General features: G+C 41.5%; 2 protein-coding genes across 2 annotated transcripts; one reads left to right on the top strand and one right to left on the bottom strand.

Annotated features, from left to right (window-relative positions):
* Positions 1 to 8,977: 8,977 nt before the first annotated feature.
* LOC133136674 (beta-galactoside-binding lectin-like) lies at positions 8,978 to 10,498 on the bottom strand. Its single transcript, XM_061254321.1, has 4 exons — positions 10,487 to 10,498; positions 9,807 to 9,886; positions 9,528 to 9,699; positions 8,978 to 9,124 (listed from the first exon to the last, which is right to left on the bottom strand). The coding sequence occupies exons 1-4, from the start codon at positions 10,496 to 10,498 to the stop codon at positions 8,978 to 8,980; spliced, it is 411 nt and encodes a 136-aa protein (XP_061110305.1).
* A 663-nt stretch (positions 10,499 to 11,161) lies between these two features.
* LOC133138024 (beta-galactoside-binding lectin-like) lies at positions 11,162 to 12,964 on the top strand. The gene is made up of 4 exons (XM_061256496.1): positions 11,162 to 11,257; positions 11,840 to 11,919; positions 12,038 to 12,209; positions 12,624 to 12,964. Exons 1-4 carry the CDS (start codon positions 11,252 to 11,254, stop codon positions 12,768 to 12,770), a joined length of 405 nt encoding a protein of 134 aa, XP_061112480.1. The 5' UTR covers positions 11,162 to 11,251; the 3' UTR covers positions 12,771 to 12,964.
* Positions 12,965 to 14,077: the final 1,113 nt, after the last annotated feature.

Below are 14,077 nucleotides of genomic sequence, written 5' to 3'. Positions count from 1 at the left end.
TTGAGATTGGTTGGGATATCTCTCTACCAGAATGTCAGTGACATGGAAATTTTACATTTCACCCAATCAGAAGCGTGTCCTTTTACAGTTTTTTTCAATTGCTTTTACACTTGTTGCGGAATTTGACTCATTGTGTCAAAACCCACACAAGCCAAATAAGACTCTCACTTCTACGGCAAAATGAAACTTTGAAATCAAAACATAACAATCCTTTTTCAAAATGGCACTTTTGCAACAGAATTATACACGCCTGCACCATTTTAATTACTCTTTCAAAGCAACAGCAACACACTGATGTACCTCACACAAAACACTGCTGTCTTTGTATACCTTTAAAAAAATTTCATACAGGCTTCTGTGAAAGATTGTTCCAGGACAGTACATCTACTCACATTTCAATGAACACATAAATAGAAAGGCTTCAGAGACAATTATATACTATATATTTTTTGCTATTGTGGATTTTTACAACAACAAAAAAACACCGAAAGAAAAGTAGAAGTACAGTACAGTAATCATTACAATATGTTACTGTAAACTCACAGAAACAAAATAATGACATAATATTGTAAGGGATTGTAAGTGACTGTAAGGGACTGTCTCCCTGTCCTAGGACTCACCTCCACCGCAGTGTCTCCCTGTCCTAGGACTCACCTCCAACTCAGTGTCTCCCTGTCCTAGGACTCACCTCCAACTCAGTGTTTCCCTGTCCTAGGACTCACCTCCAACTCAGTGTCTCCCTGTCCTAGGACTCACCTCCAACTCAGTGTTTCCCTGTCCTAGGACTCACCTCCAACTCAGTGTCTCCCTGTCCTAGGACTCACCTCCAACTCAGTATCTCCCTGTCCTAGGACTCACCTCAAACGGCATCTTCGGCTGGAAAGGGACTGCAGTTACCATGAGCTTTTCCATGACTGTGCCATTATTTAAGCACTTCACGTTGATGACGGTTTGGTCAGCGCCCTGGCTGAAGTGCACATTATATTGCAGTGCAATGATGTCTCTGGATTTGCCCACATTGATGGTGAAACTGGGAGAGAAAGAGAGACACGCAAGGGATGGATGATGGATGACCATGGATGAAGACATCAAGAGATTTAGCAGCAGCATAAAGAGGTCTCATAGAGTCAGAGGCAGCTGTGACTCACCTATCATTGGGGACACCCTTGATAACCAGATTCATTGCTGCATAAAGGGGTATGTTTATCACCTCAACATCCTGCTTAAAACAGAGGAGGACAAAAAATATTGTAAACTATTACATGGTCAGTACTGGTCAGTACGTACTGTCCGAGGATGAGGTTGAAGAATTCATTAACAATTTGGCCCTTTAATTAAACCTTCTTTTGAAGTGAATGCGATTCACAATATCTAACTTGTCTGACACTAAGTACTACAGTTCATGATGAATGGTGACAGTTGGCTGTGTCACTGTGTGCACCGTAAGTTGTTCTGCTTTCTAGCGCAGGAAAAGCACCCAAAAAAGACAAGAACCAGAAATCATTTCGTTCAGTGATCAAAGCAAACTTAAATGTTAATGTAATTGAAAAAACGCACAATAAAAACACATATTCATGATGTGGGAGAAAAATATAATGTAACCTAGGATATATATATCCAGATATGTACAATGCATATAGTTAGAAAACTGCTTAAAAGAATAAAATGTGCTTGTGACAGATAACCAGCAAAAATGTAAGGGAGGGGTGAGTGCTTACGTGATATAGGCATACATGCGGAGATAAATCAGAACACTCTCCCATTTTTGGGTGCGCTCATGTGCTTGATTATGATAAAAAATAATGAGGAGGAATCGCACCCAAGGTCGGTTCCTCCTTAACCAGCCTAAGGAGGAAAGACGGATGGTAAATGTAAGCTTTCTAGTTGCTGTAACAGTATGTTAATTGCAAAACAAATGTTACATGACTTAAAGAGCAGATGTGGGCCCAGGAGTCTCAAAAGTACTGAAACACTGTATAAAGATGATTGGCTTTCACCGTAGTGTATTCATGCGATAACTTAGGATGTGTAATGGTATAATAATAGACACCCTGTCTGCTAAAATCTAGAGTGTATTCTCACATTGGTGTGATGCATTCTCCGTGCTTTGTTTTGCTGCGGTATTAATAAAGTTTGTATTATTGTAGCTCTCCTTGCTGTGAAAGAACTGGGTTCTTTTAAACGGGAAAGGTTGCTTGCAAGACCCAGGGACCCAGGCAATTCCAGGGAATTTCCCCAACAATGAAAATAAACTAAACTAAATATTGAACATGAAAGTTTCATCTCACTCTTCAAGATTTTAAACTTAATACACAAGATATCCAGGAAACAAATCTCATACACAAGAATCCACAAAATAAAAATCAACAAGGCAGAATGCCACAAGGGCAAGGGCTTGGGTATAAGGGGGCTAGAACAGGGGGAAGGGAGCAAAAGGGCTGGAAAAAGCAGGATATGAAGAACGAGCCAGGTGCAACTGAAAAGGACAGGTATAAATACACAGGGGAATGAGACAAACTAGGCAGGGCATGGGAGTGAGGGCGGTCTAACAAATAAACATCAGGTGAGACACATGAAAGGGTAATAGCACAATAACGAGGGGGAAATGAAAACGCGGACTGGATTCACAAAGACACACGGATCTGGACTAGGGAGTAGACAATTGCACAGAATCGGGAGATGTAGTGATAACGAGAGACAGGTGCGAACACTTCACGGAAACTAAGCAAGTAATCAGTGATAGAATAGGGAGGCGGAGTTACAGAACAGAATTGAAACTGGAGATGCGTTAGTAAGTTAGTTACGTGATTAAATTACAAATACCCAAAACTAGTGAACGTTAGTTTGTTAGTTTGGCGAACATATTAGTGTGTTAATATAATTAGTACTGTACATATTCTATGTTAGTTGGGCTTAGTATATTAGCGCTATCTACAAACATGAAATGGAGAGAAAGCAGGAAGTAAGAACAGCCAGACAGAAGGAATCGTGGGAAAACGGAAAATTCCGAAACCACCTGAATACTGAAGCACGCAGACAGGGGGAGAGACTCGGGATCAGAAACATTCAGACAGACATCACAGGGGAAGACGAGTGCAAAGACTAATGAATGTACACAGAACACCAGACATGAATATGAAAAATAATGAATTACAAGAATGACGATAATAAACTAAGACAGATAACAGTAGCATAACAAATGCATAAACTTGAATTTCAGCTCTTTGTAATCTTGCTAGCGAATCACTAGAACAACTGCAAGTTGTCTCTGTGTCTTTGAAGCACTAAGGATGGGAAACCTACGTCCCTCTCCACACTAGATCTCCCTTTAAAAGTTCAGTGAGGTCCAGAAACGGCATTTGTGGAGGCCATGGAATGTGCTAACATCTTCCCTCTGTTCATGAAACCACCCGTAATGCCATTGGAAAATGGGGGCATCATTGTGAGGGAACAGTGTTTGTGATATAGACTTCACATGGTTACCCCCTAAATTGACATTATAATCATTGGCTGATACATCACCATGCAGAACAATCCATGAGTTTACCATCCACACCAGGAAATTAGGAGGGAGGAACATCCCCATTTCCCTGCTTCCCTGCTGATCAGTCTGGATTAAATATTATTATTGTCCAAAAAGGAAGACTCTGTATGCCGATTGAAAATGCTTAAATCACAAATACCTTGGCAACCACAACCAGTTTCAACATTTCCTTGAATCAATTATGAAGAAAGAAAAGACAGAGGCATGTTTGATGATAATGCGGACAGATACGTTATTCTGCATTTAATGGTCTTTTCCCACCTGGACAACACTCTGCTGCTTGGCCTTCCATTACATTACATTATTGGCATTTGGCAGACGCTCTTATCCAGAGCGACGTACAACAAAGTGCATACCCATAACCAGGGATAAGTTCGCTGAAAGACCCTAGAGGGAAGTACAATTTGAACTGCTACCTGTACAACAAAGATAAGGACGAGGGCCAATTATTTTTTATTTTTTATTTTTTTTAAACAAGAAACAAACAAACAGAGCAAAAGTGACCAAAGTTAACTATCAAAACACTGCTTACCTAGCCAACTAAAAAATACCGATACACAAAGCAAGTCACAGAGACAACAATTAAGGTTCACAGGGAGGTAGGGAGGGATGGGGAGAGGTGCTGCTTGAAGAGGTGTGTCTTCAGCTTGCGTTTGAAGGTGGGGAGAGATTCTACAGTTCTGACCTCAACAGGGAGTTCGTTCCACCACCGTGGAGCCAGAACAGACAGCAGTCGTGAGCGTGAGGTGGAGGTTCGGAGAGGGGGAGGTGCCAAACGGCCTGTGGAGGCTGAACGAAGAGGTCTGGCAGGGGTGATGATTTTTTGTAGATAAGCTGGGGAAGACCCCTTAACTTCTTGGAAGGCTAGCACCAATGTTTTGAATTTGATGCGAGCCATGACAGGCAGCCAGTGGAGGGAAGTAAGCAGGGGGGTGACGTGCAAGTATTTGGGAAGGTTGAAGACCAGACGAGCTGCTGCATTCTGGATAAGTTGGAGGGGTCTGATGGCGGATGCTGGGAGGCCAGCCAAGAGGGAATTGCAGTAGTCCAGGCGGGACAGAACCATCGCTTGGACCAGGAGCTGGGTCGAGTAGGGGGTGAGAAAGGGGCGGATTCTCCGTATGTTGTATAGGAAGAACCTGCAAGACCGGGTCACCACCGCAATGTTCTCGGAAAGGGACAGTCTGCTGTCCATCACCATGCCGAGGTTCCTTGCACTGGGTGACGGCGTGAGTGTGGTATCCCCGAGGGAAATGGAGAGATCCAGATGGGGAGAGGTATTAGCAGGGATGAATATCATTTCAGTCTTGCCTGGGTTGAGCTTTAGATGGTGGTTGTCCATCCAGCTCTGGATGTCCTTCAGGCAAGCAGAGATACGGGCTGAAACATGCGTATCAGACGGCGGGAACGAGACGAAGAGTTGGGTATTGTCCACGTAGCAGTGATAGGATAGCCCATGTGCAGTGACCAAAGGGCCAAGGGAGCGAGTGTAAAGAGAAAAAAGAAGCGGGCCTAGGACTGAGCCCTGGGGAACTCCTGTGTTGAGGGCCCGAGGTGTCGATACCGAACCAGCCCAGGCAACCTGGAAGGAGCGACCAGAGAGGTAGGACTCAATCCAGTCCAGGGCTGTGCCACAGATGCCCGTTGCTGACAGGGCAGACAGGAGGATGGAGTGATCCACAGTGTCGAAGGCAGCAGAGAGATCTAGAAGAATGAGGACAGAGGAGAGGGAGGCTGCTCGTGCGGCATGGAGTGACTCACTGACGGAGAGGAGCGCAGTCTCTGTCGAGTGGCCCGATCTGAAGCCAGACTGATGGGGGTCTAGCAGGTTGTTGTTAGAAAAGAAAGAAGAAAGTTGAGTAGAAGCGGCTCGTTCTATAGTTTTAGAAAGGAAAGGAAGAAGAGATACCGGGCGGTAGTTCTGGATGATGGAGGGATTAGGCTTTTTTAGCAGCGGAGTGATGTGGGCCCTCTTGGAGGATGGGGTTGACAGGGAGGAGTTGACAAGGGAGGTGACAAATGGGAGAATGTCAGTTGTGATAGTTTGGAGAAGAGAAGAGGGGATAGGGTCAATGAAGAGGGGACAGGTTCAGGGTCAAGACCGAAGTCTGCTCCGCGGGGCAAAAGTACGAAAAACAGCAGGCAAAGACGTGGTACAGGCAGGCAATGGTCAACAAAACAGAAGTCAATAATCTTTGGTCGGTAAACAGGCTTGGATCGTAACGAGTAGACAATGGCTTGGTATAAACGCTCAAAAGAATGCACTGACGAACAGGAGACAAACAATTTCACACAGACATGACTTGAAACTGAGCTTATATGCAGGTGTAGACAGGTGTAGACAGGTGTAGACAATTAGTTTGAGAGCAGCAAGAGAATGGAAATCAGGTGTGGAGGATTGACAAGTTAACAAGGTAATTAATAATCGTTAGTAATAAACCTATCCTGCCCTAGCATTAGTAAATTAGTAAATGACATGCACAAGAAACGTAAGGTATCATGAAGACATGATTAGAATATTAGTATTACCCAATCCTGATCTAGCATTAGTAGGTTAGTAAATAGACAAGGGAGATTGAAACAATTAGGGTGTGAGTGACAGAAAGAGAGAGAGAAAAAGCAGGAATGCAAGGTTTGCAGAAAGACACGAAAAAGTGTATGTTAAATCAATGAACAGTATAACATAACATGGAACATAAATTGTGACATAACCCGTTTGCAAAACAATGACAATAAACAATATAACATGACATGGCAAGACTAACAATTAAATCGTAACAACTAAACCTGAAACATAACATGACATGAAACATAAAATCGTGGTGAAACTAGACTAACATAATATGTGACATGACAATAACATAACCAAGACAATAACTAAACATAAAACATGACATGACAAACATGAAACGTGACACATGAGCTCACAAGATTTCCATTTTCATTTAAAAATGTAACTTTTGAATGCAATTCACTCATGATTATCTGCTTATAAAAGTACACATATCATAAAATGAAATATTAATTCAGTTTAAAGCATTGCTGGTTTAAGCAGTTGGTTTTAATGTTATGGCTAGTTGTTTTACATACAGTTTCCTCCAATGGTATTGGAACAGCAGGGTCAATTCCTTTATTTTTGCGATACACTGAAGACAATTGAGTTTGACGTCAAGATATAAACAGTCTTTTTTCAGACTATTTTTAGGTGAGCAAAAGATTGGAACATTTGACTGACAGGTGTTTCTTGTTGTCCAGATGTGTCGTGTTAGTTTGTTTGGTTAAACAATAAATAGTTCTGAATGTCTACCCTTGGTTTTAGCCTTGGGTTTAGCAATGTGTGGGTGTTAGAAATGATAAACCAACATGAGGACAGAGACCTGTCTTTGGGAAAAAGTAAGCCATTTTGAAGCTTAAAAAAGGGGGAATTAATTGGGGATAGCTTGTTCAACAACTGAAAAAGTTAGAAACTGCTGGTGTACTGAGCAACAGACATGGGACCTTTGGAGGGGACAGTATATATATGACTGAATATGTTCATTTTAACTAAGATTTGTGATAAACTTGTGATCGTAACATGCTTTATATAATTTAACCTATATATTTGTGTCAGAAATTAAATTAGAAAATATGAACTAAAAGGTTTATTCAGTATGTTTGTTAACTCTTAGGAAAAAAGATTCATAGGTAGCCTAAACCATCAGGGAAATGCCAGATGTGGGCTATATTTCACAGAAATGTTGTTCACCTGCCAACTTCATCACCAGCCATTTCATGCTGTTTTGAATTGTCCTTGTTAACTTGTATATATGCAGTCTGAACTGAGCATTTAAATATGCTTAAATAAGTTGCCATCCTTTAGGTTTGTCTCATTGGTAGTAGCCCAACATTGTTGATTAAAACATATATAATATTTAGCCAAAATAAATATTGTTTATTATCTTAAATCTTCAGTTTCAAATTAATATTTCTACTTTACATACCTTAGATATGGTTCACTGTGATTGCACTTTCAAATAGGAAGTTACTGCAGTGCAACTGGTTTTCTGCAACATGATAGAATTCACCAAACCTTTCTGAAGAATGACATTCTGTGCCATTTGTTGAGTTGGTTTGAATAGGCCTATCCACCCTCAATCAGACCCACAACTACAGAATATAATTATTAATCTGCTGAAATAAAAGACCATTGTTTTTTTTAGTGAAACAAATCCCTGTCATTTGGACAGATATAAAACCTGAACCTGGTCAGGCTCATTGTCGAGTACAGGGGTCGGCAACCCTGGTCCTGGAGAGCAGCAGGGTGTGCTGGCTTTCATTGTTACTTGGCATTAATTGATCAATGAAAGCCGTTGATAACACAGTTAACTCACCTCACCTGGTTTCTTGGGTCTGAATCGGTTGCTTATTTTAAGGTGGAGACGAAAGCCAGCACACCCTGCGGCTCTCCAGGACCAGGGTTGCCGACCCCTGCTCTAGTAGGATATGAGATTATACTAACTGTTTTAAGTTTGTAGTGTGTTCTGTGTGTTTCTAAATATAATATATTGTATTATATGTGTTACTTTGGCAATATGACTGTAGTTGTGATTGCAGAAGCACAACACAGACAAAAGCACACACATTTTGCCCAAACTAACATGTTAGGGATTCACACAAACACACACATCATTTTGTATTAAACTGAATTGAGAGAGATAGAGAGAACAACCAAAAGTGGTTTAATTGAAGGGTTTAAATCATATTTGAAATGTCAGTTTAAATGAATGTGTGATGTAATGCGTAATGTCTGAAATGTAATTGGTATTAAGCATTCGTGAGAAACACCACTCACTAGCCTAGAAAATCCTGTGAATTTTAATCAAGTTGTAAATGGTAAATGGTAAATGGTTGGAATTTTTATAGCGCCTTTATCCAAAGCGCTGTACAATTGATGCTTCTCATTCACCCATTCATACACACACTCACACACCGACGGCGATTGGCTGCCATGCAAGGCGCCGACCAGCTCGTCAGGAGCATTTGGGGGTTAGGTGTCTTGCTCAGGGACACAGCCCGGACGGGGGGTCGAACCGGCAACCCTGCCAGACGACTGCTCTTACTGCCTGAGCCATGTTGCCCCTACAGTTGTGACTGTAGAGTGAATTTGTGACCTTATTAGTCATAAGATCTGGAGAAAGAACTGGACCCCTCTCCCCCCAATGAACAGCCACACAGATTTACTCATGATGGAGATTTATTATTGAAGCTGGATTGATTGATTGATTGGACAGACACCAGAGGGTCTAAATGTCGCAGTGAAGCACAAGATTAAAGGCACTGATCTCTGGGAGATCGTAGCACTCGTAGCAAAGCTGTAGGAAGGCACCAGGAAGCAGAAGCAGAGCAGCCAATCAGGAGCCAGAAAGGGTATATCTAGCACCTCCTGGTGGGTCTCTATTTGACATATATGCCGGTGATTCTGACATCTGCTGTAAACCAGATTTTACTGTACTGGGGCTGTTCCAGGTGGTTGGGGAAGTCCAGCATGTGGCCGTCGTGCAGGCTAATGTAAAACTTGTCATTGGCAAAGGTGATGGACACCTGGAAGAGGGAAGGAGAGAAGGTCAGGAGCGCAGAGTTATCTTACCAAAGAAGAAGGTCAACACCGTCAGGTTCACGTTTAACACCCTACGACTGCACTGAAAAACAATGAAATAACAAGCCAAATGATATAATGATGAAATGTACTTCACACTGAATGAATTGGCAGGAATATTTCCCATGAAGCTTTCCTGGGAGGGTACAGCATGTCAGCCCCTCCCCTCAGCCTTTCTGATCCCCCCCACCCCCCCCCAAAAGGGTCAATTTCTCTTACATACAGGACTATGAAGGAATGGTGGCTAAAGATTCCTAGATGAACTGTCTCACAAGTGGTGCCAAGTTACAGGCTGATCGATGGAACACAAGTACAGACGACTGGAAGTCTCCCTGTCTGAGGCCACACCTCAAACTCCTCGCCCTGCCGGAAAGGAAAGTTTCTTTCATCTGTCACTTGAGCACACCAGAACCCATCCTTCATGGCATTCAAGACGATGACACCTGGGCCAGAGCCTTGAAAACGAGGGTTGACGTGGAGCGCAATGTTGGAATCAGAATTACCCACATCGATTGTGAAACTGGGAGAGAAAGAGAGACACACAAGGGATGGATGACCATGGATGAAGACGGAGATTAAGCAGCAGCATCAAGAGGTCTCGTAGAGTCAGAGGCAGCAGTGACTCACCTAACCGGATTGGGTTTAGGGACACCGGTGACTTGCAGTTCCACTCCTTGCTTGAAGGAAAGGTTTTGCAACTCCACTCTCTGTTTAAAACAAAGAACCAAAAATAGGACATGTATGGTCAAAACCTAAAACATTCCTTTTGTGCAAATTCATCTGCATTCGGTACACTGACTCTTTCACTTCTCTAAGGCAGTAGACATCAGAAAGTCGGCAATCTCACAATTTGTTCAGAACTAGGACAATTTTCTCAGCAGGCAGGCTGGCCTGTCAAACAAGTCTGCTGCATGTTCAGAGTTGGGGCGAGCAATACAATGAGACACGGGGACCTTGCTTTGTTAACTATTACACAATCAACTGAGTAACTTCTCTCTTAACTGTATACATACATCTTAACTGTATATACATCATGTAGATACGGGCTAGTTTCGGGATTTCATAACTTCTCAACTATTATTTCTTCACTTCACAAGAACTCTCACTGGAAATGTAAATATTTGTAATATTATTGCTTTATATTCTAAATGCATGCCATGCACCCATGAGGCATTGAGGCTGCATAATATATGCAAATGTGGAAGTTTGAAGTGAATGAGATTCACAATATCTAACTTGTCTGACACTAAATATTACAGTTCATGATGAATGGTGACAGTTGGCTGTGTCACTTATAAAGTGTTTGCCCCGTAAGTCATTCTGCTTTCTAGCGCAGGAAAAGCACCTAAAAAAGACAAGAACCAGAAATAATTTTGTTCAGTGATCAAAGCAAACTTAAATGTTAATGTAATTGAAAAAAACGCATAATAAAAACACATATTCATGATGTGGGAGAAAAATATAATGTAACCTAGGATATCTGTATCCAGATATGTTCAATGCATATAGTTAGAAAACTGCTTGAAAGAATAAATTGTGCTTGTGACAGATAACGAGCAAAAATGTAAGGGATGTTAGATATTGTGAATCTCATTCACTTCAAAAGAAGTTTTAAAGGGCCAAATTGTTAATGAATTCTTCAATCTCATCCTCGGACAGTACGTACTGACCAGTACTGACCATGTAATAGTTTACAATATGTTTAAAAACATATGTTAAAAATTAGTGTTGCATTATTTTTATCAAGCAAACCACATTTGCATATATAATGCAGCCTCAATGCCTCATGGGTGCATGGCATGCATTCAGAATATGAAGCAATAATATTACAAATATTTACATTTCCAGTGAGAGTTCTTCTGAAGTGAAGAAATAATAGTTGAGAAGTTATGAAATCCCGAAACAGACAAGTCATAACTGGCCCCACCTTTACCTCCAGAGAGAATATAAGGCCAGGAACCCAGAGAGAGAGGCACTCAGAACACCTCTGATCTTCAGCTCTCCAGCAACTTGTGACCTGTGTTGTGATCGGAGCTGCACAACTGTGAATACTCAGAAACTGAACCGCCAAGATGAGTGTGAGTGAAGATTTTGGTTTTATTACTCAGAAAAATAGAAACGAGAGAATACTGCAAATGATACGCAGAGAAGGCCTCTAATTACTTTGATTTTAGTAAATTCAAGTTTGTTTTATCATTGAAATGATCTTTACATGACATTTAGTGAAAGGATTCTTCCCCATTCTGACGGCTGATGTGAACATTATCTGAAGCTCCTAGCCCGTATCTACATGATGTATACATTACACCACTGCCACACAATTGAATGATGAGATAATTGCATGAATAATTGATACAGTTAAGAGAGAAGTTACTCAGTTAATTGTGTAAAAGTTAACAAAGCAAGGTCCCTGTGTCTCATTGTATTGCTCGCCCCAACTCTGAACATGCAGCAGACTCGTTTGACAGGTCAGCCTGCCTGCTGAGAAAATTGTCCTAGTTCTGAACAGATTGCCGACTTTCTGATGTCTACTGCCTTAGAGAAGTGAAAGAGTCAGTGTACCGAATGCAGATAAATTTGCACAGCTTCACAAAATCACAAAAGGAATGTTTTAGGTTTTGACCATACATGTCCTATTTTTGGTTCTTTGTTTTAAACAGAGAGTGGAGTTGCAAAACCTTTCCTTCAAGCAAGGAATGGGACTGCAAGTCACCGGTGCCCCTAAACCCAATCCGGATCGGTGAGTCACTGCTACCTCTGACTCTACGAGACCTCTTGATGCTGCTGCTTAATCTCTTGATGTCTTCATCCATGGTCATCCATCATCCATCCCTTGTGTGTCTCTCTTTTTCTCCCAGTTTCGCCATCAATGTGGGTGAATCTGATTCCAACATTGCACTCCACATCAACCCTCGCTTTCAAGGCTCTGGCCCAGGTGTCATCGTCCTGAATGCCATGAAGGATGGGTTCTGGGGTACTGAAGTGATAGATGAAAGAAACTTTCCTTTCCGGCAGGGCGAGGAGTTTGAGGTGAGGCCTCAGACAGGGAGACTTCCAGTCGTCTGTACTTGTGTTCCATGGATCAGCCTGTAAATTGGCACCACTTGTGAGACAGTTCACCTAGGAATCTTTAGCCACCATTCCTTCATAGTCCTGTATGTTAGAGAAATTGACCCTTTCGGTGGCGATCAGAAATGCTGTATGTAAGAGAAATTGACCTTTAGGGGGGAGGGGCTGATATTCTGTACCCTCCCAGGAAAGCTTAATGGGAAATATTCCAGCCAATTCATTCAGTGTGAAGTACATATCATTATATCATTTGGCTTGTTATTTCATTGTTTTTCACTGCAGTCGTAGTGTGTTAAACGTGAACCTGACGGTGTTGACCTTCTTCTTTGGTAAGATAACTCTGCGCTCCTGACCTTCTCTCCTTCCCTCTTCCAGGTGTCCATCACCTTTGCCAATGACAAGTTTTACATTAGCCTGCACAACGGCCAGATGCTGGAGTTCCCCAACCGCCTGGAACAGCCCCAGTACAGTAAAATCTGGTTTACAGGAGACGTCAGAATCACCGGCATATATGTCAAATAGAGACCCACCAGGAGGTGCTAGATATACCCTTTCTGGCTCCTGATTGGCTGCTCTGCTTCTGCTTCCTGGTGCCTTCCTACAGCTGTGCTACGAGTGCTATGATCTCCCAGAGATCAGTGCCTTTAATCTTGTGCTTCTCTGCGACATTTAGACCCTCTGGTGTCTGTCCAAACCCACTGCGTATGATAATCAATCCAGCTTCAATTATAAATCTCTATCATGAGTAAATCTGTGTGTGGCTGTTCATTGGGGGGAGAGGGGTCCAGTTCTTTCTCCAGATCTTATGACTATAAGGGTCACAAATTCACTCTTCGGTCACAACTTGATTAACATTTACATTGTCTAGGCTAGTGAGTGGTGTTTCTCACGAATGCTTAATACCAATTACATTTCAGACATTACGCATTACATCACACATTAATTTAAACTGACATTTTAAATATGATTTAAACCCTTCAATGAAACCACTTTGTTCTCTCTATCTCTCTCAATTCAGTTTAATACGAAATGATGTGTGTGTTTGTGTGAATCCCTAACATGTTAGTTTGGGCAAAATGTGTGTGCTTTTGTCTGTGTTGTGTTTCTGCAATCACAACTACAGTCATATTGCCAAAGTAACACATATAATACAATATATTATATTTAGAAACTACAAACTTAAAACAGTTAGTATAATCTCATATCCTACTTGACAATGAGCCTGACCAGGTTCAGGTTTCATATCTGTCCAAATTACAGGGATTTGTTTCACAAAAAAAACAATGGTCATTTATTTCAGCTGATGAATAATTGTATTCTGTAGTTGTGGGTCTGATTGAGGGTGGATAGGCCTATTCAAACCAACTCAAAAAATAGCACAGAATGGCATTCTGCAGTAACTTCCTGTTTGAAAGTGCAAGTCACAGTGAACCATATCTAAGGTATGTGAAGTAGAAATATTCATTTGAAACTGAAGATTTAAGATAATAAATTATATTTATTTTGGCTAAATATTATATACGTTTTAATCAACAATGTTGGGCTACTACCAATGGGACAAACCTAAAGGATGGCAACTTATTTAAGCATATTTAAATGCTCAGTTGAGACTGCATGTATACAAGTTAACAAGGACAATTCAAAACAGCATGAAATGGCTGGTGATGAAGTTGGCAGGTGAACAACATTTCTGTTGTGATAAAATGTGTGCTTTGACTATTAAAACATGCATAATTAATTCCTAGGAACATCAGTGCAGATTCACATGCAGAGGATTTGACAAATTGCCCAAAGACCTCTCTTGTCCAACCCAAAAAACAAAGCAAATA

Source organism: Conger conger, chromosome 9, assembly GCF_963514075.1.
Source record: "Conger conger chromosome 9, fConCon1.1, whole genome shotgun sequence".
Lineage (NCBI taxonomy): Eukaryota > Metazoa > Chordata > Actinopteri > Anguilliformes > Congridae > Conger > Conger conger.
Note: the sequence above shows the minus strand (reverse complement) of the source record. Positions and strands in the feature narration are given on the sequence as shown.

What these genes read in the sequence shown, in the direction of transcription:
- LOC133136674 (XM_061254321.1), bottom strand. An exon ending in CCTAAACCCAATCCGGTTAG is followed by an intron (nt 9,700 to 9,806) that starts GTGAGTCACTGC and finishes TTTCTCTCCCAG; the next exon opens with TTTCACAATCGATGTGGGTA. An exon ending in GGCAGGGCGAGGAGTTTGAG is followed by an intron (nt 9,125 to 9,527) that starts GTGTGGCCTCAG and finishes TCCCTCTTCCAG; the next exon opens with GTGTCCATCACCTTTGCCAA.
- LOC133138024 (XM_061256496.1), top strand. An exon ending in CCTAAACCCAATCCGGATCG is followed by an intron (nt 11,920 to 12,037) that starts GTGAGTCACTGC and finishes TTTTTCTCCCAG; the next exon opens with TTTCGCCATCAATGTGGGTG. An exon ending in GGCAGGGCGAGGAGTTTGAG is followed by an intron (nt 12,210 to 12,623) that starts GTGAGGCCTCAG and finishes TCCCTCTTCCAG; the next exon opens with GTGTCCATCACCTTTGCCAA.